The sequence below is a fragment of the Typopeltis vanoorti genome, chromosome 12 (assembly GCF_054136105.1).
Source record: "Typopeltis vanoorti isolate ZY-2024b chromosome 12, IOZ_Tvanoo_1.0, whole genome shotgun sequence".
NCBI classification, from domain to species: domain Eukaryota; kingdom Metazoa; phylum Arthropoda; class Arachnida; order Uropygi; family Thelyphonidae; genus Typopeltis; species Typopeltis vanoorti.
In genome coordinates this window covers 29147537-29173696 of record NC_143560.1, presented here as the reverse complement: position 1 = coordinate 29173696, position 26160 = coordinate 29147537, and the positions used below count along the sequence as shown (strand labels likewise).

Below are 26160 nucleotides of genomic sequence, written 5' to 3'. Positions count from 1 at the left end.
GTTTCATATTTATTAATATGCTCCCAATCACATCTATTTATTTATTTATATTACTTTATTTATTTTACATGTACTGTACTTGCATTTTACTTTGTTCAAGTATGATAACATTTATGGTTGTAGTTGCTATATATGATAATCGCAATAGTGTGTATCCAGAAAGAAATATAGCAAAGTAATGATATAATGACAACTATTTATATATCCTGTTACATCAACTGTTCGTTTCTTACGAGATGCCACTCCAGACTGAGGTGACGCTTTATTTTTATTTTTATTTAATTTTTTTATTGTTGACGATAAACTTGAACGCCTTGCTTTATAACGCAATATATCAGGTGGCTATGGCAACCAAGCTGATAAATTATGTGTTCCCATCTAAAAAAACAAAAACAAAAAATCATTAAAAATGCATGAAATCAAACATTTTTCGAAACAATAAAAGAAGTCAGTAGGCTGCTTATAAACAGCTAGTGAGTCTGAATATTATTCTGAATAGAATTTTCATTTTAATTATTTTCCTGCATACGTACATACAGCTGAGAAATCTGAGAAAAGGCCGAAGAAGATATTACGCGCTGACTTTAAGTAATCCAACGTGAATGGAAACAAGAAGTCCAGATTTAATATCACCATTCTGTTGTCATGGATGTAAGGAGGGATATAACTTTTTTTCTTCTTTTTTTTTTTTTAATTGACGACTGAATAGTTGAATAGCTATTGATTTTGTCTATGTTATTGACAAAGGGCCTCGAATACTTATAAAAAATCGAAATTTGGTGTTTGTTCAGAAAGTATAGAGGAGGGAATGATGGAAAAATATACACTAAAAATAAAAGTATGAACGATATACAATTATTCCCTTTGCTCTTAGGCGATTTTTCACATATAAGTATATGTAGCAAGCAAAACCAAACGACAGAGTACACTTTACTTAAAAAAGAAGAGAATCTCTGTTGCTTGGGTGGGATGTTAGCTGTAATGAAACTTCAAGCCAACAAAAAAGGCTTAAAAACCAATAAGGCAGAAAAATTAACTTTCTCATTCTTAATAAAGAATAATATCCGCAAATGAATATTAAAATCTGAAACCTTGACATACTAAAAGACAAATCACCATGATAATGAATACTTTACCTCGGAGCGCGTATTAAGACCATGTCGGCTACCTTTCCAACTTCCAAGGATCCATGAGTTTCGGATTTACCTAAAGCTGCTGCAGAGTTGATTGTAGCTGCCACCAATGCTTCAGCCAATGACATGCGAAATAGAGTACATGCGAGATACATAACAATTGGCTGAAAATAAATAAAGAAAATAAAAGATAGGTATTATTTCTAGGAAAATTCCCATGTTACTCCTCTTAAAAACTATTATTTTGACGGCTATTTTTGCCTGTTTTCGTTTAGGAGTGTCCCTTATGTTGAAAGTATTGGCTTTTCACTCAAGAATTCTTAGGGCATTATAAGTGTATTTTAAAGGTAAATATATGCAGACTAAGGTAGGTGGGAAAATTAATAGAAAACCGGAGTTTTTTTTAAAAAATAATATATATACATATATGTATATTATTATTATTATTTTTAAGGGCGCTACTTTGGGGAAAAGTTTTATGGGAAACAGTAGCGTGGGAGAGCGTTAACGGGGTGCGAGCCGTTTCTGCTTATATATATATATATATATATATATATATATATAATAAATAATATATATAATAAATAATATATATATGCATATATATTATTTTTAAAAAAAACCAAGTTTTCTAATTAATTTTCCCACCTTCCCCCAAACACCCCTCCCACACATTTCCTACCCCCCCCTCTAAACAGCCCAACAGCAGAAGTATAGAGAACGAAGACATCCTAACGTCCAAACAAGGTATGTGCAAAATTTCTTCCTCTATTAGTCTGCATATATTTACCTTTAAAATATACTTATAGTACCCTAAGAATTCTTGAGTGAAAAGCCAATGTTTTCAAAATTTCAAAATAAGGGACACTCCTAAACGAAAACAAAAATAGCCGTAAAAATAATAATATGTAATAATAATAATAATAATAATAATACGACAATAAAAGAAATAAAATGAATAAAAGATCAATCTACGTACCTTATATTCTGGCATGAGTTCATTTTAAAACAAACTAGATTTGATTTCCAGCCAAGTTGACTTCATTCGTGTGAGTGAAAAAATATGTGCCTCCGAAGCAAGTTTTGTGCAAAGTTTTATTGAATATTAGAATTTTATTCCAGAGAATAAAAAGGGTGTATAAAATATTGTCACATTCTCTTAGAGGTAAGAATGTTTTATGTGCTTTCTTTTGTAGGTAAAACGCCAGCCTATTATCTATTCTGCTACCGTGGGAAATGTAGAAGACTTTTTGCTTCATGTTGCCTTTAATTCATGTACACTTTTACATAAATATGTTCCTTAAATATCCCTTTAGCATATAATAAAAATTAACTTGGAAAAACAATAGTAGCCATTTCAGCTTGTCTTTTACCCAAAGAGTTGCTTGACATTCACAAAAGTTAAGTGGTTTGGTGTATAGCGGCAAAGATTCTAAATCTAAATGATAAACAGTTTAAAAACTTTCTTTCTCTCCTCCTGGGAGGATGCATGTACTGCAGGAACCTTCTTTAAGTAAAATCGCAAAAAAATCACAAATCATGCATTTTATTCGCTCATCTTATACATTTTTCCCTAACAAAAGTAAATGTCTCATGGGCTTGCGATGAGCCATCCTCATAGAATGTGTGTGTGTGTGTGTGTGTGTGTGTGTGTGTGTGTGTGTGTGTGTGTGTGTGTGTGTGTGTGTGTGTGTGTGTGTGTGTGTGTGTGTGTGTGTGTGTGTGTGTGTGTGTGTGTGTGCCCTTTACATATCGGAAATTACTGAACATCGTTACAATCCTTGGTCATAATGAAATGATCACCTTGATAATATCGTTTCGCAATGAATACTTCTCGCATTAAGTTTCCTAAAGAGAGATAACCACACGAGAAATATAACATGATTACAGTCTCCTAATGCAAAATTAGGAGACTGTAATCATGTGCAAAACCACATAACAAAATAGATGAAAAAGAAGCATGCATTATTTACTATTCATTTGTTAATTAGATGATTCATTATATATCCTGATTATATCAGTGATGGAGGAGCAAAGAAAGTATCAACCACAATTAAAAAAAACCTACGTTGGAATAGATTTTTTCATACGAGTAAGTCACTTCGTGGGAAAAGAGACCAAATTCAAATCCCTTCAGGTGGGTTTCCAAGTCTTTCCGAACAAGATAAAGTTAACCGCCAGCAGTGATAGGCTTAATACGCTTATATCTCGCACGGCCTTTCTTCACGCCCATAGTGCTTTACCATTATACAACCAGATTTAACTCTCCTCTGTTTACAGGTATACTCGATGAATTTCACACGGATAATTATAGTTTCACTGGAGCTTGTCATTAGTATTTTACACGATAGTAACACGAATTAGCAAATTGACTTTAATGATTTGTTGTTAGTGAAACGATCCAACATAACAGCTGTTTGTATTTACAATTGCATGATGAAAGAGTAGCTTCTGTTGTAACATCTCACTTTTCTTCTTCTTCACGAATTCATGTTCCCCTTAGGATTAATGGCCTAATCACAACCAGTGCCATAACAGGACTGTTAATTCTATCGACAAACTCCATGTAGATATAATTAACAGCTCGGTTTCTGAGACCAACCAAATAATATCACTCAGTTGTAAATTCTTATAGATGATCCTCTTGTGTTAGATAGGATTCGAACCCAGATTCTTAGCGGAGGCTCTTTCTTAGATATTCTGTGAAATAAAAAAAAAGTTTTATGGAGTTTTTTTTTTTTGAAAACAGCTTCAGCACTATTTGTGATAGAGTTAATGCAACAAGAATAGAATAGTCAGATCCATAAAATTAAAAATCGAAGCTGGAAAATAGACAAGGAGGAAAGAAAGAAAGAAAGAGAGAGAGAGGAACAGGACTATTTACTAATTGTACTAAAATGTTTCGTAGTTTTGTCTACTTATGTAAATGTGCATCAGCCAATAATTCAACTTACCATAGATACACAAAATGCATTCGGATTGAAATCGGTTCCGAGAGCCACAGCAACCCCTGCATCGATCAACTTTCTAGCAGGAGGTGGTCGAAGTCTCAGTAAATGCGCCGTTGTTGGGAGAAGAACTGCAACGGTACCGGCATCTGCCATTGCTTTTATTCCATAGTCGCTAACCTCTTCTAAATGAGCAATAGCTTCTGCATTCAACTCTGCTCCCATCTAAAAGAAATCAAAACTTCCGACCATTACTTTTCACGAAAACCGAAATAATTACCGTTTTAATTGTACAATGTATGAAGATTAAGTAATCAGAATTCTACCTCAGCTGCTCCTAAAGGATGAAGTTCGTCTCCGTGAAAATTTAGCCTTAGCCCGATCTGCCTTCCTGCTTTCAATATAAGGCGACTCTGTTCCAGATCAAAAATGTCTTTCTCACAAAACACATCAATACTGTCAACACAAAGTTGTCTGTTGTCCATTAGTTGTTTGAGCTTTGGTAGTTGATGCTGTATTACATTTTCGGTAGCTTCCTTGGCTGTTAATCCCCTAGAAAAAAGATAGAAAACGTTTTTCTTTAACAAATAAATTAATAAAAATAAACATAAATAAATAAAATTATTGCAAATGAAGCACCTGAGAGAAGGACTTTTTCTTCAAACATACCGAGGCAAAAATTGACTGGAGCCACTTCATCATCATCATCATGCATATCAAGAATTTAGGCCTAGCATGGCCTGTTCTGGCCTTAGAAGTCATCGTTGAATCGTTTAAAAGGACGTCCTGGATTTCTTTTTCCAATGGACACTTCCTTTACTCTCTAAAATAACAATTATTATTAGGAACGACCTGTTTAAATCTGCTTCACATTTTAATAATTTCGTGGTGTCATGCCTTACTTGATTTTTTAACTCGTTTATTAGCAATTCTAAGCATCTTGGGGAGCCTCCTTATCTCAGTCAGTATAGACGAAGCTCTTTGGTCGGAAAGACCTGGTTTCGATTCCCGTCAGTGACGTGAGGAACCTTTATCTGGTCTCTTTCGACGAAAGGTGAGTTAGCTGGTCTCCTACGTAGGTAGGGTTTTTCACCCGGAAAACTTAGGTTTTTTCGTCCCCCAGAACAGGCAAACCGGCTCCGTGAATACACATGGATTACAGTCATGAATACGTCCCGGCCATATTACCGGTTCGGATAAAATGGGGGGGGGGGGTTGATGAAAGCAATGGTGAACTATCCTGAAAAACTTCACCAGGAACACTTTGCGGGCAATGCCTACAAAATTACCTAGGGTCGGAAACGACCGAAAGGGAAAAATCAACCAATCAAGCGTCTTGGAATGCCATCCCCTTTGGGATCAAAATCTCAGGAGTGGCTGCAACCTGCACTACTTTTCTAATCTTTGATATAACAGACAAAATCCGACGACCTAGTTGGCCGAAAGATTATATCTCCGCTTTCTACCTAACAAGCTGTCGGTTCGAATCCTATGTAATATCGATATTTGTGAAAATATCATTTAGGCGATATTAAATAATACACTGTGCTGATCATCTATTGTGGAACTATCTCTTTTTTTATCGGAGGCCTGAAATAGCTTGTAAAAGTAGTAGTAGCTTTTAGTAGCCCATCAACGATACTAATACTAGGGGGGGGGGCTCTGCCTTCCTGGCGCCTACGGCGTCCAAGCCCCCGAGTTCTGGGCTGGTAAGCCGGTTCTCCATTGTTTTGAAACGTCCAACAAGTTGTTGTCTCATGAAGGCAAACACATTGTTGGACGTGAAAAGTTTCAAATTTAGGCTTATATATATATATATATATATATATATATATATGTGTGTGTGTGTGTGGCTTTCCACAATCACACAAAATCTTGTACACTCCTGGAAACTGAGTAGGAAGATGTTTCTGTTTATGTTTGCTAAGTAATGAACGAAGTTTTGGAAGCGTAGTGAAGCACGTTTTGAAGTTAAATTTCTTGAGAATCTTGGCCAGTTTTGGTGAAAGAAAGCTGATGTAAGGCAAGGAGATGAAGGCTCTAGGGGAAGAGGGATCTTCAGAAGTAGTTGAGTGCCTGGGGGAAAGAAATTTGTCAATTTTCTTTGGAGAGAAACCATTGTTAATAAACGTTTTTTTAAGAAAACGGAGTTCATTTTCAATTTCTGTTTCTTCTGTAAGTAATATATATATGTAAAAAAAAAAATATATATATATATATAATACACTGTGAAGGATATAAAAAATCAAAGAAGGATATAAAAAATTACAGAGACTTAAAATTGTAATAACAGAATAAGTATAAAAAGACAGTAGCGTGTTTGAAAAAAATGCAAGTATAAGTTCCAAACAAACGAATACTACGCGCTGTCGCGAGTGCGCTAGTACTGAACAGAAGCAACGTGTGCGTCAGAGAGATTGTAACTCAGGCTGTTGTTGATATGAGAGGAATCTAGAGAAATTTCCCTAGATTCAACAATCTTTCTTTCAAGTTCATCGTAGCACACATGAATGTTAGAAGTTTGAGTCCAGTTTACAATGTGCTGGCGGCCTTCGTCTGAGTTAGCTGAAAAGAGAACGTGGCTAGAAAGAGCGCTAGCTCTAGTCCTGTTATAGGAGATATCTCTACGGTATTCATCCAAACGTAGAAGGATGGATTTAGCAGTGTGCCCATAGTATGGCTTTCCACAATCACACAAAATCTTGTACACTCCTGGAAACTGAGTAGGAAGTATATATATATATATATATATATATATATACAGGGTGTTCGGGATAAATTTGACAGTTTCGTAAGGAAAAAGAAAATCTTCTTTGTATCTATTAAATTTAATGAATTGACAAAAAAACATTACAGGCAGAGTTAATTACAATACTATCAACAAGATTTACTCAAAATAACCACCATTAGCATCGATCACAGCTTCAATTCTGCTTCGGAACCTCGAACAAGCTGATGCTACAGTCTCCCTGGGAATGGCCGCAAAAACTGTTTTAATTTTATCCATTAACTGGGCTTTTGTATTACTGGAAGTGCGATTGGTGTCTTTTTCAACTGCGCCCCATACAAAATAATCCATGGGGTTAAGGTCTGGGGAGTTTGGAGGCCAAACATTTGGACTGGTGAAGTCGTAGAAATTTTCAGACAACCATTTTTGACTTTTCCCAGAGGTGTGGCAAGGGGCCGAATCCTGCTGCCATACATATGGCCTACCATTGGCTACCCTTGTTATCCAGGGCTTGACTACAGTTAGCAACTCCACGAACAAAGCCCGAATTCCAATGCCAGGGTTCTTCAACACCTGTTCCTGCAGATTTGCGAGGAATTCTGCTGTACGAACGCAATCAGATCGTCTGCTAGGGATCTTTCTTCTTGCTACATCCTCGTAGTCACCATTGCAAGTCTCTAGTTCATGCCTGATTGTTTTTACTGTATTCAGGGAGCATTGGGCAGCAGTCGTAATATCCTTATTTTGATGGCGGGCACGAATCATCATGATACAAGTTATTCTCTTCCATGATTCAGGTGGGTTCCAGCTATCCATCCTTTCTGACATCTTGTATATGAATGAAGAAGGGTCCAAACTTTTAAATGAAGAGAAGTGTGTGTTAATACATGTAACTTACGGAAAAATATAATTAATTATAAATATGTCAAATTTATCCCGAACACCCTGTATATATATATATATATATATATATATATATATATATATATATATATATATATATATATATATATACAGTAGTGTGTTTATATTAAAACATTTTTAATTAAATCTCGGTTCTAGTCATTCAATTTTTTTCATAAAACTATGTATGTTAACCGAGTCAATGATCATTCTGCCATATATATATATATATATATATATATATATATATATATATATATATATATATATATATATATATTAGGATAACCAAGCAATTTTATATGCTTGGTTATTTTAGCTCCTAATCCCAAGTATGCAAACAATTAAGTTTGCGCCTGAAACAAATTTATTCCCATATATTTATTCCCATATATATATATATATATATATATATATATATATATATATATATATATATAAAGGTTTTAATATAAACACACTACTAGTTTCGGCCTGTAACAGCCTTCTTCAGGTGACATTATAAAAGAAAAAACACTAAACATTGAGGGTTAAAAGACTATGAACAACACAGACAGTCTTTATATATAATTAGCATGAAAACGTTGTAGTTGTATTTGAAGCTGTTCTTTCGTTTGTTGCATTGTTGAGAGAGTGCGTGTTTGCTGCATCACGTGAACGCCAGTACATGATTACAGCTGAATGACTATCTGGGAGGTTGTAGCTTAAGTTGTTATTTAGATGAACAGGATTGAAGATGATTTCTCTAGATTCCACAATTTTTCTCTCTATTTCGTCACTGCAACGGAAGATGTTAGTAGATTTTTCCCAGCAGACTTTGTGACTTTGGTTATCATCATTAGGATTAGCCGAGAAAAGGATATGACTTGATAATGCACTCGCTCGCTCTTGTAAATAATGTCTCTCATGTGTTCTTCCATACGCATTTCGACAGATTTATCTGTCTGCCTGAAATAAGGAATATCGCAGTCACATAATATTTTATATACACCAGGGTATTTGAGTTGATGATGACAAGGTTTTGGGTGGCTAATTAAGGAACGGATCTTTGGAAGTGGAGTGAACAAGGTTCTGATATTGTATTTTCTTAGAACTTTTGCTAATTTGTGTGAAACAGTACTTATGTAAGGAATAGATATATTGCCTTTGAATTTATTTGTTTCTTCTGAGTGATGTCTAAGAGGATTAAGAAGGAATTTGTCAATGATTTTCTTGGAATATCCATTAATTTCGAAAGAAGTTTTCAGATGGTTTATTTCTGTAAGCAGTTCATTTGGGTCATCAAGAAGAGAACGGGCTCTATGTCCCACGGTGGAAATTATTCCACGCTTATGAGGAGGGAAATGATGAGACTGACTGTGCAGATATCTGTTGGTATGTGTGGGTTTTCTATATATCGATATTTTTAGTTTACCAGAAGAGCGAGTCAGTTTGACATCAAGAAAAGGCAAGGAATTATCCGTTTCAAGCTCAGCAGTAAACTTAATACTTTGATGTCGGCTATTGAGATGTTCGAGGAAAACCATAAGGGATTCATGTCCATGGATCCAAACAATGAAGACATCATCCACATAACGTTTCCAAATTTTAGGTGTTAAAATAAACGAAGAGACAGCTTGGTTTCAAAATCCTCTAAGTAAATATTTGCGAGTACAGGGGATAAAGGATTACCGATAGCCAGTCCATGATTTTGTTTGTATATATTATCTTGAAATTTGAAGTAACCGGACCTGATGCAATGTGTAAGCAAGGCTAACATTTTTTTGGATAACTTGTCCTTGAGTAATGTTAGGACTTCATCTGTAGGGACATTAGTGAACAAAGAAGTTATGTCCAAGCTAGCCATGATATCATTTTCATCAACTGTAATATCCTTGATGTACGTAACAAATTCTGTAGTGTTCTTGATAAAAGATGGTGACTTCCCTGAAAAACTTTTGAGGTATTTGGCAAGATATTTTGAAAGTTTGTATGTAAGGAGAATCGATACCTTCTACAATTGGGAGTAATGGGGTAATTTTTCTCGGCTAATCCTAATGATGATAACCAAAGTCACAAAGTCTGCTGGGAAAAATCTACTAACATCTTCCGTTGCAGTGACGAAATAGAGAGTAAAATTGTGGAATCTAGAGAAATCATCTTCAATCCTGTTCATCTAAATAACAACTTAAGCTACAACCTCCCAGATAGTCATTCAGCTGTAATCATGTACTGGCGTTCACGTGATGCAGCAAACACGCACTCTCCCAACAATGCAACAAACGAAAGAACAGCTTCAAATACAACTACAACGTTTTCATGCTAATTATATATAAAGACTGTCTGTGTTGTTCATAGTCTTTTAACCCTCAATGTTTAGTGTTTTTTCTTTTATAATGTCACCTGAAGAAGGCTGTTACAGCCCGAAACTAGTAGTGTTTTTATATTAAAACCTTTTTACTTAAATCTCGGTTCTAGTCATTTAATTCTTCATAAAACTATGTATGTTAACGGAGTCAATGATCATTCTATCATCTATATATATATATATATATATATATATAATTTACATATATATATATATAATATACATTTTTTTTTTTTTGCGACTTGGTCAGTACTTTATGTTATAGTCTGGCAACTGGGAATCATAGGTTTGCGTCGTTCAATCGTCAGTCTACTGATCTTCTTGAGAACGCTGCATGAGAAAATTGTTAAGGTTGGTTAAATTTCAGTTTTTAGTTTCCAATGCTACGACACATCGCTCTTTCAACATCATGTTCAGAAAATGATCGACACTAGCTACGAAATTAAAACCACTGTTTATCGAGATACTGCAAGAATTTTGTAATCAAACGATAAAAAAAGAGGCTATGTTAACTACATTTTATCTTAAACTGCTAATCTTTTAGGCAAAATTACTTACTCGTATTTGGTGATTTTAATACTTACTTAGGAACTGCATGTGCTCCACAAAAAGTGCTGGAAATTTCCACAGGTGTTTTTTTCTTTGCTTTCTCAATAACCCTTAAAAGTTTCATTTCGTTTTCTGTGTCTAATCCGTATCCAGACTTCGCTTCTATTAGAGTGGTTCCACTCTGAAGCATTTGAGAAAGGATAGTCAGAAAACTAGTTAAAAGATCTTCTTCTTTGGCACGTTTCGTATGATCAACAGTGAAATGAATACCTCCCCCTGCTTTGTGTATATCCATATAAGTGGCACCAGCGAGCTGAAGAAAAAATTACTATCTTTAAGATGAGTTCAGCAATGACTGTCAAGTTTATGATAACTTTCATTTATTGATTTCTTTCTTTATATTAAAACTCTTCCACACTAAAGGTTGCAAAACTTATATATGGGTGCTTTATGTTGAGCGATTTTCTTTACTTACATAGTTAAAATAGTTACATAGAATTAGAACCATTTGATTTTGAACATTCATTAATCTGAAATTCAGAGTTCACATAGCAAAACCTGCAAATAGCTCAGAGGAGTTCTTTGATATCTGAAGCAATTTATTTTTTATTGGGTGTACCATTGACAGAGGTACCTAAAAGGCGCACTTCACTGTGTTACACGTTCGATTTTAATTTTATTACATATGAACAATCATTACAGTTGCTGTATTCTTCGGAAACTAGTTTCACTTCATGCAGTTACGTCCGGGGATATTATTATTATTATTATTATTATTATTATTATTATTATTATTATTATTATTATTAAGAGAGACCTCCAGGGAGTCAGGGACTCATCGAGGGAGGCCACATATTATACGCACCAACTATACTTATTCAACTATACGCACCAATACTTATTCTTGAATTTATTCACACTGCTTGCACTCACAACATCCAATGGCAATCTATTCCAATCACGCACCAACCAATGAGAGAAAAATCTAGCTCTCACCCCCTTCTTAGCGGCATTCATTCTCAGCTTCCAAGGATGTCCTCTTGTCCTTTCCCCACCCTTCATAAATTGAAAAATTCCATCAACTGAAATCCTGTATGACCCTTTCAGAAGTTTGTAAGTTTCAATCATATCACCCTCTTTCTCCTGTTTGTTAGTGTCTGCAGTCTACAAATTCTCAATCTGTCTTCATAATCAGTAATTATGGGTGATTTATTATGGGCGTAATTTTATCATTTACACCCAATAAGAACATACATTTCAGATAAGGGAATCTCCTGGTCCAGTCCGTAACGAAGTACCAAATGATACATATCAAGATATGATTGGGAGAACCCAAATTGAGTGAAAAACTCAGCTTTAATTGTAAAGTCCTGATAAATAACAGAAGCAATACAAAAATGCATAATGAATAAATAAAATAATGAAAATATTTTCATGATATTCTTGAATTAAAATCACGTTTTCTATATCCAACTTAATAAAAGGATTTTATCATTTTAATACTCAATCGCTTACAATAAACGGTTCACATGAAATAAAGAGATAAGCACAAATCCTCAACTTGATGTTTGTTTAGTTGATGGCTTACCTTCATAGAGAACTCATTTACTCTATCTCCAGCCCATACAGGATGGGTGTGTGCATCTACAAACCCTGAAATCAAAAAGACACGAGGATAACGGATATCTGCAACAGCAGTATGAATAACTTTTATAATTGTAATAATTATAATGACAAAACTTAAACCCAACGTTAATGAACTTAAACAAAACTGAGTCAAAAAAAAATTCTAAGAATTTTTGTAAATCATACGAGCTTCCTAGTCTGGTTAGCAGAGTGGATAACGTATCCATAGGCCGTGAGTTCAAGTTCCACTCCAGCATGGCTTACATGTAAATACATTATTTGATCAAAAATGTCCGGACGCCAGCAATTCCCAACTTTCACTCTAATATGAAAAGCATTAATATAGAGTTGTTCCACCATTTCTTGCTATGACAGCCTTCAATCTTATGGGAAGGCTTTCACTAGTAGGTTGGTATTTTTGGTACTTTGCTGAGGTAATTCCCTTACATTCTTCCAGAAGAGCATTAGCGAAGTCAGTTACTGATGTTAGGCTATTCAGTCTTGTTTGCAATCGATGTTCCAATTCATCCGACTTGTATTCGACGGGGTTGAAATCAGACCATTTAAGTTCTTCAACACCCACCTAGTCAAACCATTCCTGCATAGATCTTGCTTTGTAGACGATGACTTTGTCATGCTGATACATGAAAAAATGCCTCATCGAAATGTTGCCATAAAGTTGCAAGCAAAGAATTGTCTACAATGACATTATAGGCTGAAGCGGTGAGATTCCTCGTCACTGGAAGTAAGAGATCCAGCCCGAACCATGAAAAACAGCCCTAGATGCTTCCTCAACGTCCGCACAACTCCTCAATCTGCACAGCACATTCGAGGAGGTAGCGTTCTCCTTCATCCGCAAACTCAGACTCGTCCGTCGGACTGCCAAATGGTGAAGAATGATTCATCGCTTCAAGAACGTTTCTACTGTTCCAGAGTTCAATGGCGGCGATCTTTACACCACTCTACCCGAAGCTTGGAGTTGCCCTTATTGATGTTAGGAGGCTGTTAGGAAGCTGAAAAACATGGAAATCCACGTTTTTTCAGCTTCTGACGAACAATTGTGGTGCTGCTTGCTGAGACATTTCGAAATTCTGTAGTGAGTGCTTCAACAGCGGGTAGGGTATTTTTATGCACCACGCGCTTCCGCACTGGAGGATCCCGCTCTGTGATTTTATGTGACCATCCAGATCGCGACTGTGCTGTTGTTGCTTCTAGCGATTCCATACAATAACATAACTTCCAGAAGAAATTTCCCGAACTTCGCCTGTTACAAAGATGGTACCCTATGATAGTGCCATGTCGAGAGTCATTGAGCTCTCCGCTACTACTACGAAGAGGTGTCCGGATATTTTTGATCAGTTAGCTAATTTTTATGGTTGAGCAATAATTCAATATTTACTTAGGAAGATTTTAAATCCAGTGATACTAATAGAGAAGTAAAACATTTGTGAATAACGAAACGGAATATAGTTTAGAAGTTGATTTAAAATATTCAAAAACAACTTTATGTGATAAAAAGAAATATACCCTCTGTCCAAAAAGAAACCGAACTTTTCGAAAATAGAAGAAAGTAGTGGCACCACCTGTTGTATCTTTTTGTTGTCGAAAGCGGCAACCTTCAATAGTGTTGTGTCAACTGTTTATGACATTTGTTTCATTAGAAGCCCAGTTATACTGTGTTTTTTGACGAAACATAGGTCGTCACGATATTCGTGCCGTACGCGACGAATTCTCGCTATCAATCGCTTCAAAACTTCGAGATAAAACTCACCACTGACCGTTTGGCTAGACGGAACGAATTCTTTGTGGATAATGCCACTGGAATCGTAGAAACAAATCAGCATTGTCTGTACTTCTGACTTCTCCAAGTGACTTTCGTATGCCACTCTTCTGATAGTCTCCACCCAGCACTCTGGCGATTTGTTTTGGGCTCATACTCAAAACACAGCGTTTCGTCACCAGTAACGACCGTTTCAAGGAAGTATGAGTTCTTACGAGCGGTTTTAATGAGGTTCTTGCAGTGTTCAATTCGATACGTTTTTTTGGTCGTCGGTCAACTTGTGGGGAAACAAATCGCGAATCCAATTTACGAAGGCTCAAACTCTCCGTCAAAATGTTGTGCACAGTCGATTTTGGAATCCCCAATTCATCTTCAATCAATCTCAAGGGCGATTTCGGGTTTTCTTTGATGAAAGCACGCACATTTTGGATGTTAACTTCGCTCAATCCTGTTTTTGGACGGCCCGGCTTTCGTCGTCCTCAAGCAAGACCACTTGGAAATCGCTTAAACCACTCGTAAACTTGAGTACGGGATAATCATTCATCACCGTAGGCTTTTTTTGAAGCATTTGATGCGTTTCGGTAAAACTTTTACACCAACTTTAACACAAAAGTCAATCGTAGCTCTCTGTTCGAAACTCCTTTTCCGATCGTTCGTCAAAACACACTGTCACTCTTGGCACTATAACTCGGCTTATAATAAAACAAATGTCATAAACAATTGACACAACACTAATGAAGGTTGCCGCTTTCGACAACAAAAAGATACAACAGGTGGCGCCACTAGTTTCTTCTAGTTTCGAAACGGTTTCTTTTTGGACAGAGGGTGTATGTAGTACATTGAAATTTTAAGATATATTTATAGCTAGCATTAAAAAACAATGACAGAAACAATGAAGAATATTAGAAAAAGACGTCATACGTTTATGTCGCAATAATGGAAAAAATCAAAAAGTTCATAGTCAAGACACATTTTAAGAAAAGAATTATATTATAAAAATGTAAGATTCACTTCACTTGAAGATATTATCAGCAAAAATGAAATGCAACAATGTGTAGTTCAGATTTATCGAAATTATTAATGTACAAATTTCATTATGATCTTATGATATCAAGATATGGAAATATTGAATTATGATATCAGAATACAGATTCATCTATATTTTAAATCAGAACAGAAAATTTTTATTGAGATTTTACTGAACAGTTCATGACATACAGTTCATTTGAAAAGTTCAAAGGTACATTTCAAGTTCATTACATTTTTTTTTTTTACTTTAATATACGCAAATGTAATTCATTCAACAGTTACACAATCGAAATAGATATTTTCATATCATGCTTAGATGAGAGAATGCTTAAGTTTGATAATCAATCTTGCATCTTATACTGTTGCATCAAAAAAGAAGTCCTTTAAACAAAGCATTTTATTCCAAAGAGTTCTTTTAGCTTTAATTAACTTTTGAAAAGTGGGGAGTAGCCAGTCTCCACCTTTAACGATTACCAAAAGTTGAGCTGTTGGTAATCCCATGTGCTTCTAAAAAATCAACGATTTTTTTAGAAGCACATGGGACATTACAGCATTCAGTTGTTACCGTGTTGTAAGCCTAAATTCTACCACTCGCATTTTCTGAAATATTTTGAATTCTAAACGACTTTTCTAATATGTAGAGCAAAAGCGGAGTTTCCTGAATAGAAAATGAAGAAAACTAGTCAACTATTAAAGAATGCTGCTATAGCATAGTGGCGATCACAATGGGAAAAACAAAGGCACTTTCGGAGTTTGATAAAAGGCTTATCGTGGGTGCCCATCTGGCTGGAACTACGATTTTGAAAACAGCAGCGCTGACTGGTTTCTCAAAAGGTGAGATATGCCCGGTGTTTAATCAGTGGAAAAATAACCTGCATTTCTTGTCTAAGAGGCGAAACTGTGGCCCTAAGACAGTCTGTCAGGAACGAGATCGCCGTTATCTGAGAAGGCTTGTACGGACAAAAAGAATTTCCTTATGCAGCAATTAACCGAAATATTTAATGCAGGCTCGGGGGGCCCTGTAACCCCTAGAGAGCGCGTCCCCTGGGTGCGGATAGGGGAAGCCCACCATGCGTGCGTGCGTGCGTGTATGTGTGGTGGGGTGGGGTGGTCCGAATATACTGAATAAGGACTCGCGGACCAACAGGGCCATAAGGGGCAATCACCTTGATTGTAAGGGAAGTGGCATTCCCATGGACCCCTAGCTTGACCTATCCTCTCCTTCTTCTACGTTGAGGAAGGTTCACTTACTTTTAATCTTTCCTATAAGGTCTTATCAGCCAACTCTTCTTATTTTATGACCCTTATGCTATTAAAGTACTCGAGGGGATGGGGTCTTTTAATTTCTGGCCCTACAACTATGCCCTCTCTATAAACCTTACTATAATTCTTCTATAATCTACTCTTTCCCCTTCAATATACCCTATTCCTCCTATGGGTTTAAATTCGGAAGAAGGCTAGTTCAGAAGCCTTAAGGTAGCAGCCCTACCACTGAACTATTCCATCGTCAGGCTAGTCCCCTGACATGGAGAACATAATTCTACTTGTAAGCTGATAGAAAAAGCTAATCGGATTGAATCTACGGAAAACGACCCTGGAAAGGTAAAGGTAAAACAAAAATGGAAACGACAAAATATAATGCACATAACAAACCGGAATGTAAGAGGAATAGCATATAAAGAAATAGAATTAGACCAACTATTAAATGAAAGAAATTTTAAAATAGCAGTAATCACTGAAACAAAAAAATAAATCAAAACGAACTATGACAACCGAAAATTTTAATGTGATATACAGTGGAGTCGACAGAGACCAAAGAGAACAAGCAGGAGTCATGATTTGGATTCATAACTTCCTTTCAAAACAGTTAAAATATTATAAATTATGGAATTAAAGAATAATAGAAGCTAGAATAAAAATAGATGGAGGCTATTTAACAATAATTGGTTTATATGCCCCAGAAGAAAGAAGAACAGGATAATATTGATTTTTATAATCAACTACAAAACATATATAATAAAATAAATAAAAATGATTACGTAATTTTAGCAGGAGAATTAAATGCAAGAATTGGAAACAAGAAAATTAATAATAATATAGGAACACATGGAGAACATACTCTAAACAGGAATGGTAAAAAATTGATTGACTTTGTAGTTTATAATAACGTAAAAATAATGAATTCCTTCTATAAGCATAAAGACATTCATCAATATACTTAGGCAGTAAGAGGATGGAAAACAATATTAGATTACTTTATATTAAATGAAAAGACATCAAAATTTTCACTAGATGTTAGAGTTCACAGAGGATATGAAATAAGCAGTGACCACTTGTTAAAATAAAATTAAGATTACCACCTAAATGGCTACAAGTAACAAGAACAGAAAGAAAAATTGAAACATTCGTTTATAAAACTAGACTATTGAATGACACAAATGTACAATGGCTATATGAACAAAGAATTAACCAATACCTAGATAAAATAAAACAAAATGAAGAAATAGAAATAGAATGGCTTAATATAAAAATGATACTAAATGCAGTAGCAAATGAAAGCTTAGGAAAGATCAAAAAATTCAATAAAAGGAAAAAAAACTGAAGATCTGGGATGATACAATCAAAGAAATAATCAAAAAGAAAAAAGAAGCCTATCACAAATGGTTAAGCAGTAAAATATTAGAATATAAAAGAATAAGAGCCATAGCTAAAAGAGAAGTCAGAAAAAGACATAGAGAATCATGGAACAAATTTGTTTCTAATTTAGAACATGATTTATATAAAATAGGACCCAATGTATATAAGATTTTGAAACACTTAAATGCAGATACCAAAGAAAACATAAAATTAAACACCGAATTGAAATGAGAAGAATTTCTAAATTACTACACAGAATTGTGGACAGACAAATATTTTAAAAAAGACAACTGGCAAACAATTAACGAAAATGAAAAGGAAATAACTAAAGAAGAATTAGAAATCAGCCTGAAAGAAACAAGAAATGGAAAATCACCTGGAGAAGATAAGCTATGTTCAGAACTATATAAATACGCAGGAACAAGATTCAAAGAAAGACTCTTATTATTTTTAAATAAAATTTATTCGACTGGGATCCTCTCCCCAATAAAATGGAAAAAAGCAATTGTGATTCCTATCTTTAAGAAAGGTAATAGAGATGACCCTAAAAACTCTAGAGGTGTCAGTATACTAAATTCCTGTTACAAAATATATAGCAGAATCTTAAACACAAACTAATGAAATATTCCGAAAACTTTATTTTAGAAGAACAGAATGGATTTAGAAAAGGACGATTATGTATAGACCCGGCCTTTTTCCTAAAACTAATAGAGAATAATAGAGAAAAGAAGAAAATACAATTTAGAAACACATATTGCATTTATAGAACAATTGCAAAAAAAAATTGAAAAAGCATTTAACAAAGTTAAAAGAAACATATTATTTAACATATTAAAAGGAAGACAAATACCAAATAATATCCTAAAAGCTATCACAAGTATATATGAAAATAATAAAATACAAATAAGATTAAATCACGAGCTATCATATACGAAAGAGATAAACCAAGGGGTTCGACAGGGATGTCCCCTCTCAGCAACTCTTTTTAATATCTACTTAAATGAAATAATAATAAAATGGAATAAAAATTTACATCAAGGAATTAAACTTTCTCCTACAGTGAACGAGCCTGCGTAGCTCAGTGGATGTGGCGTTTGCATACCATGGCGCTTGGCCGCACGAAGAAAGACTTGGTTTCGAGTCTAGTCGGCGACTAGAGGAAATTTTTCTAAGCCTTTTTTCGACCGGTTCCCGAGTTATCGATCTCTAGCACGGGTAAGCGGGTTTTTCGTCGCGTAAACTCAAGAAAATCGACCGTAGAACCCACATTATTTCAGACATTAAATATATTGTGTTAGGGTTAGGGACCACGAGATGGCAGCACATTTGAGCCCTCTCTCTTCACTGTGTATCGCTTAATTAGTGATAGCCTTGGGCCATCTATCTCTGATTGGGTACCAGTGGTGATTGAACTGCCCACTCAGTCTCCAAAAGTTAGATAGGGCTGAATGGCCTCGCCTACTCACCGTATACGGGAATAAAAAGGCGTTAGCTGATTTTTTTTTTTTCCTACAGTGAACTTAAACATTTTCCTTTTTGCCGACGACCAAATAATAATTACAAATTCTGAAGATAACTTACAGAAAGCTATTTTAGATCTAAATGAGATAGCCAAAGATTAAGGTATGATAATATCAACATAAAAATCAAAAACTATGGTCTTTAATTTAAATGGCCTTTAAAATAAAAGATCCAGCAAGATAGTAATAGATTATTTCAAAATAGTAATAGATAACAAGATCATACATCCTAGGTAGTTAAATGAATTCATTTAACTACCTAGGATGTATGATCACATATGAAAATGAAAAAGATATAAACGTAAAAATTGCAAAATATTTAAAAATAACAGGTGTAATTAACTCTATATTTAAACCAAACCTAGTTCAAAAACAAACCAGACTAAAAGTATACAATACATTAGCCCTACCGGTCTTAATGCATGGAAGCGAAATCTGGACAATAAAACAAAAATACAAACAAATATTAATAACGGCAGAAATAAAGTTTATGGGAAAAACTGCAAAGTATACCCTATTTGATCATAAAAGAAACGAAGAAATTATGAAAGTATTAAACCAAGAACCAGTAATAGAAAAAATTAAAAAATATAAACATAGATGGATGGAACACGTTCAAAGAATGAAAAGAGAAAGATTACCAAAACAAGCCTTCAAGTACAAATCATTAGGAAAAAGAAAACCAGGACGTCCTCTTAAAATATTCATCGATGACTTCTAAGGCCGGAAAACAGGCCATGCCAGGCCTAAATCCAATTCATATGCATGATGATGATGATGATTTAATGAAGGCTGTTCCCAAATCTTACAGAATCTCACCGAACTATGCGCATAAGAATCGAAGAGAATCGGTATTGTCGGTCGCATGCCTATGTGTGTGTGTGTGTGTGTGTGTGTGTGTGTGTGTGTGTGTGTGTGTGTGTGTGTGTGTGTGTGTGTGTGTGTGTGTGTGTGTGTGTGTGTGTGTGTGTGTGTGATTTCTATATAAATCGTTAGTGAAATATGGTGTCGTCATGTCTGCTGCACGATTTTAGAAAGCTTTCATTGATATTAAACTATATTTATTCATAACATCTATATTTATAACACTTTATATAAATACATTTAATTTAAAATTGATATTTATTGCTATGTCCTGCTTGTTCTCTTTATTCTGGCTCTGTACCTATATATTACAATATGATACACACAGGCTGCATTTACAGATGCAAACTGTAAAACTGAAAATTTTTAAATTTCAAATAAGTTCCGAAAGGGTTTGAATTTTACGTTTTCTGTGTTTGGTTTTCTCAAGCAATTTTCAACATTTTACAAAAATATATTAACCTGGAAGAACGCACATCCCAGTGGCATTAATCTCATTTGAAAATGTGGCATCTTTGTACTTTTTCTTAATGATGTCATCATAGTTTATATCTGCAATTCTTCCATCGCTAGAAATGGAACATACAGTTCAGAAAATTACAAAAAAATTATTAATAAATTATGTTGGGTTTTTAGATAAGCATTTGAATTACCATTTAGTTTCACAAAATCTTGTCATATAAAATAAAAAAAAGTGATTAAATGTATATCTATAAAAAACAAAAACAGTAAAATAAGCCAACTGTTTGACAAAAATAGAAAAACTTAAAGAAGAAGAAGAACAGGTAGAATAAATCAATACTCTAAAAGATATGCTAAAACCACATAATAAATGTATGGTTACTCTTTGGGAGAGCAAGAGAATTGGGCAACACATTTGTGCAGCATAACCAACTACATTAAGCCTGAGGAAATGAATGGAGCACAAGTTGGTGTGAATCGACTAAAGCAAGTAAACCAATTAACTGCCTTTGAAAACTGCTCTTTCAGTCTTACAAAGTTGAAATTTTTATTTTCTGAGTAGAACAAACAAACAAAAAAAAAAAAACAGAGTATCTAAACATCCTTTCTACAATGAAGCTAATGCTCACAGGGATCCTACTATTATTCCATCACCTCGTTGGTATGAATTGAAAAATACGACAGAGATGAACATCTTCGGCTTCAAGTTATATGCCACAGGACAGCCAAGAACCACATCCAATTAAATAAAGTGAGCTCAATGACTTAGTAGGTGATTCAAATCCTTTAAAGAAATAGCTTTTAGGATTCCTTTGGTGTGCACCTTGACATTGGTGAACTGATGGAAGAATCACAATTTGAACAAGAATCTGAAGACTGGGACTGTTTATTTCTCTAAATTCACCAGAAAGCAGTTTTGTCGCATAACAAGAACATGACTTGTTTTGTTGTTTTGCAGTCAGACAATTGATATCAACCAGTTTGTATGCAATGAAATATTGATAGATATGTGGAAATTTTTCGTGATATACCTAACCCTAGCAAAATATTTTCAATGTCTGAATATTGTGAGTTCTACGGTCGATTTTCTTGAGTTTAAAAAACCAGAGTTTCTGGGAGAAAAAACTCGCTTGTCTGTGCCAGAGATCGACTAATTCGGGGACCGGTCGACAAAAAGCTTAGAAAAAGTTACTGTAGTCAGCGACTAGAATGATATGTCTTTAATTGATAACGTCACGTGTTCAACAGAAATTGTTCTCCGAGGATGAAGCATGTGTTATATTTAAAACTGCGAGTGATTTCTTTCATTTGTGCAACTTAAACCAAACTTAAATGTTTTGCCTTATTTAGGTGAAATACCGTGAACCAAATACAGTGATTATAAAATCGATACAGCGATGTGAAGCAGTTGCATAATTATGATTGGTATTTTTTTTTTAATCTTTTAGGAATGTTTATTTGATATTTTCCATGTCAGAATCAATGTATCTAATATAAATGAATAAGTGTTCGTAGCTCATTTGGTAATAACTATGCCCTTTGGTTTGGAAAACATGGGTTGCAATCTCGTATAGAATGCAAAGTGCTTTCAATAGAAGGTGAGCCGGTCACATCGGAAACCTGATAAGTCACTGGGGGAAAGTTTTATATCCAGGAAACTAGAGGCTTTTCCTTGCACAAATCAGGCCAACAAAAAAGACATACGCAATCAATATTCACAAATACATTTATGAAGTAGATTAGATTAGCCTAATGTTGAGCGGTGTCCTACGAGCCCGTGGAATTCGCGGAAATGGATGAAAAAAAATAAAATAAATAGCGCATCTGTGTTTGATATATCTTCTTAATCGTCTATCCAAGTTATATAATAAGATGTTTTTTTTTTTTTTTTCTTCCCAGTTAACTGTATTTCTGCATGTAAGCATGGTATTGTTAATATCAAAAGTTTATTTTTTATTTTATTTTTTTGACACCTCCAGGGTGCCCTCCCTCGATGGTGGGCATGCTCTACAGCTCTGTCTCCACCATCCAATCCACCAATTGACCGCAACTACACCAACACCATATACCACCGACCACCGCTACTAGTACTTCCAGAGACAATCACAAACATCCATGTCCAAGGCAGGATTCGAACCCCTCAGCCTTTTGGCTGGCGAACGGATACTCTAACCACTCGGCCAACCACGAAAGTCGAGTGGTCAGCGGTTATATATTTTAAACAATTTTATACTAAATAAAATTGTATAAAATGACAGGGCCAGGAATCTCCGGCACACAATTATCTGGCAAGTGCATTTGCCAGATAATTGTAGTAGGCCACCAACGAGCGGGTGGCTTACTGCATCGAGTGAGAAGGAGAATATTGTTCTTAACGTATACTCCTCAGAGTTACAACGAAGGGTGTAGGTATGCTGGTAGACTTTTAACAACTGACTCGAAGAATTCTTGAATATTTAACAATATGCAGAAAACACCACCACTAAAAATACCTCAGTAGAGACACAAAGCGGAAAACAAAATGTCTCTAGGATAGTGGAGTGGAGTGGGCCGAAAAGAGAACAGTTGCGAATTAACCGAATTTTTCTCATCTAAACAGTATCAAATATTTTTATTAGATTAGAAGTTTTTGGTGCACCGCCCCATATATGAGAATAATATTCTAAGTTTATACAGTGTTAGGAGTTGTACTTGGAAGAAACAATGTTTTGAATGAAAAAAAAAGCACACCTAGTTATTATTATTATTATTATTATTATTATTATTATTATTATTATGAACTGGAATAGCCACATAAACCATCTACACAACAAACTCCGAACAATAAGTGGCAAACTCTACAGGTTAAAAGACATAGTTCCCATACGCCTAAAAACACTAATATACAAAGCACTATGCCAAAATATACTAAGATACGCTATAACAACGTATGCTTTCTGTGCACCCTACAAACTAAATAGATTAATGTCGCTACAGTACAAAATGACAAAACTGATCTTTTGGGAACAAAGAGAAAATCACGACCTTATAAACATTGCAATGTCAGAACACAAAATACTAACAGCAAAACATTTATGTCACTATGTAGCCTTGCTACAACATTATTTCGATGCCAACTACAGGACAGTTAGAAATACATACCGTATAACAAGACCTCAGATTACTAATTATATCACATATAAATACAATAATCACTACGGAAAGGCCACGCGAAACTTCTACATCACAGACATGATAAACAAATTACCTTTTGAATACAGAAACCTTACAAACTACAATAGCCTGAAAAGAGCTCTAAGGACATACTACGAACAAGAAACACGCACCCAAAATACCATACAAACTTAATGAAACACAATATATTCGTTCAGGCTTCCAGTTCAGCGACGCATCAGCTTCGAGGATGAAAGCAAAGAAATTAGTTCTCATCGAAGATGTATCATATGTAACCAAATGCATGTAATGTACGTATCACATGAAAACCAAAGTATGTAATGTATGTATTATATGTAAACCAATGTACGTAATATAAATATCACATGTAAACAAATGTAAGTAATGTATCATATATAAACAAATGTATGTAATGTATATAATAACTGTAACAAATGTATGCAATGTAAAAAAAAAAAAAAAATTATTTTAAAAGTAAAGATTGTGTGTAAATACTGTTCATTGTACATATGTACAATCTGTACTGATCATTGTACATATGTAAATATTTGAAAGCACAATAAAAAAATTATTATTATTATTATTATTATTATTATTATTAATATTATTATTATTGGATGCTGAGGAGAGGAGAAGAGGCTTGGTGTGATGTGCGTATGTCAAACGAGTTTAAAGATATCAGTCAATCCAAGGAGCGAAATTGATTTTGCGGGGAGATCAACGACGTTGGGACGGGAGGTAAAACATAGTCTAGACTTTCTTGAGTGAAACCAGCAAGAAAGCAAGATAATTTGACAAAAAAAAAAAAATAATAATAAAATAAATAAAATAAAATAAAATAATAAAATAAAATAAAATAAACAACTAACTAAATAAATAAAATAAAACAATGTTTTGTAAGAGAATAAGTGTTTTGATGAATTATATATAAAAAAGAATTCATCGAAAATTATCAATGAATTATGTTTCGATGACTTTTTTTTTTTTTTTTCCTGATGAACTATTCTTCGACTAAGTGCTTTTTCGTTCAGTTATCATGCGATTATTTGTCATTTGATGAACTTCTTTCACCGAACTATTTTCGATGAAATTTCATAAACTTCCTCTCGTATGCTGTCTTGCCTGCTTTTGTTTCAATTGCCATATAAATGGTGGTGTCCCGGTTTAAAAAGATTAAAATTTAAAATAAATATACCGCTTTCCATACAAAAGTTTATTAAGAAATTAAAAATAAAAATACCGTTCATTTATTTTATTATTATTATTATTATTTATTATTATTATTTTTTGTGAGAAATTAAAAACTTATTAGTTTTGTGAAATTATTTCTGGAATTCGCTCTAGCCTGCGTAGTTGTCATCAAAGGTCAAGCTGAGAGGGCGCAACGGTAGTACATCACTATCATAAAGAAGTCATGAGGAATTAATCTTGTTAGCCATCTGTAGCAGTCTACTTTTGTTTACCACCAGTTCCCTTGCAGGAACTAGACCACTGATGCCTTAGCGACATTCATATTTTCGCCAAGATAGCCATTATAAAATAAACTATTACTTTTTGATATTTTACAATGTTTGTGATGTATGATTTTTATATACTCTATGACAGTATACCAAAATTTACATACTCATACCCAAACTGAAATGATATAGAACTACCCTCTACGAGTTCAGATACCTCTCAAAATATTCGAGCTCACATCTGGTATTTTCTCCGTATTAGAATATAATCTATCAACATTTTATTGGCCACCATTTACAATCACGTCAGCTTAAATTAAAAAGAAGAAAAAAAATCGAACTCGTGATATAAAACAAACGCTGCAAAAACATTATCGCGAAAACCTAATGACATACCTCTTGACTAGAATACTAACTCCAATATTTTCCTTTGCTTGAATCATAGCAACATCATTCATTGCAGTCCCCTTCAAAACAAGTTCGCGCTTTCTAACAACCTGTAACACCTGCTGAGCAGAATGTATAAGTAATAAGTACTTCGTGTTCTCCATCTTATTCACTAGCGTGACAAACGAGATAAGAGGTATTTACAGAGCACGAAGATTGAGTTCGAGATAGTGTTTGTAACGTGAGTTAAATAATCACTATTCTATACAACAGATGGCAGAAAGTATGCGTTCAGAAATTAATGGAACAGACTAATAGGTCTCAAAGTAAATCCACTGCGGACTTCAAAAGATAATTATTTTTTCATGGAAAATTTCCCGATAATATTTGATACACAAGAAATACGGCAATTTTTAGAAAAAAAGTCAAATGAATGGTGTGGCGCGCACACACACACACACACATGAATGACCACATTTTGTATTCTAATTTCAGACCCTTGCACATTCAACAGATGGCTAGTATGTTTGCCTGTAATACAGCATTTACACCACTCGGAAAAGTTAGCGGACACCATATCGTGAGGAACAAACAGTCATGGCGCCCACCTAATAAG

At 34.6% G+C, this 26160-nt stretch overlaps 1 protein-coding gene across 1 annotated transcript; it reads right to left on the bottom strand.

Moving 5' to 3' along the window:
• Positions 1–176: 176 nt before the first annotated feature.
• LOC150100652 (putative imidazolonepropionase) lies at positions 177–25717 on the bottom strand. The gene is made up of 8 exons (XM_090401800.1): positions 25554–25717; positions 20527–20633; positions 12197–12261; positions 10644–10921; positions 4408–4633; positions 4088–4306; positions 1137–1297; positions 177–378 (listed from the first exon to the last, which is right to left on the bottom strand). Exons 1-8 carry the CDS (start codon positions 25706–25708, stop codon positions 288–290), a joined length of 1302 nt encoding a protein of 433 aa, XP_090257926.1. The 5' UTR covers positions 25709–25717; the 3' UTR covers positions 177–287.
• Between the last annotated feature and the right edge of the window lie 443 nt (positions 25718–26160).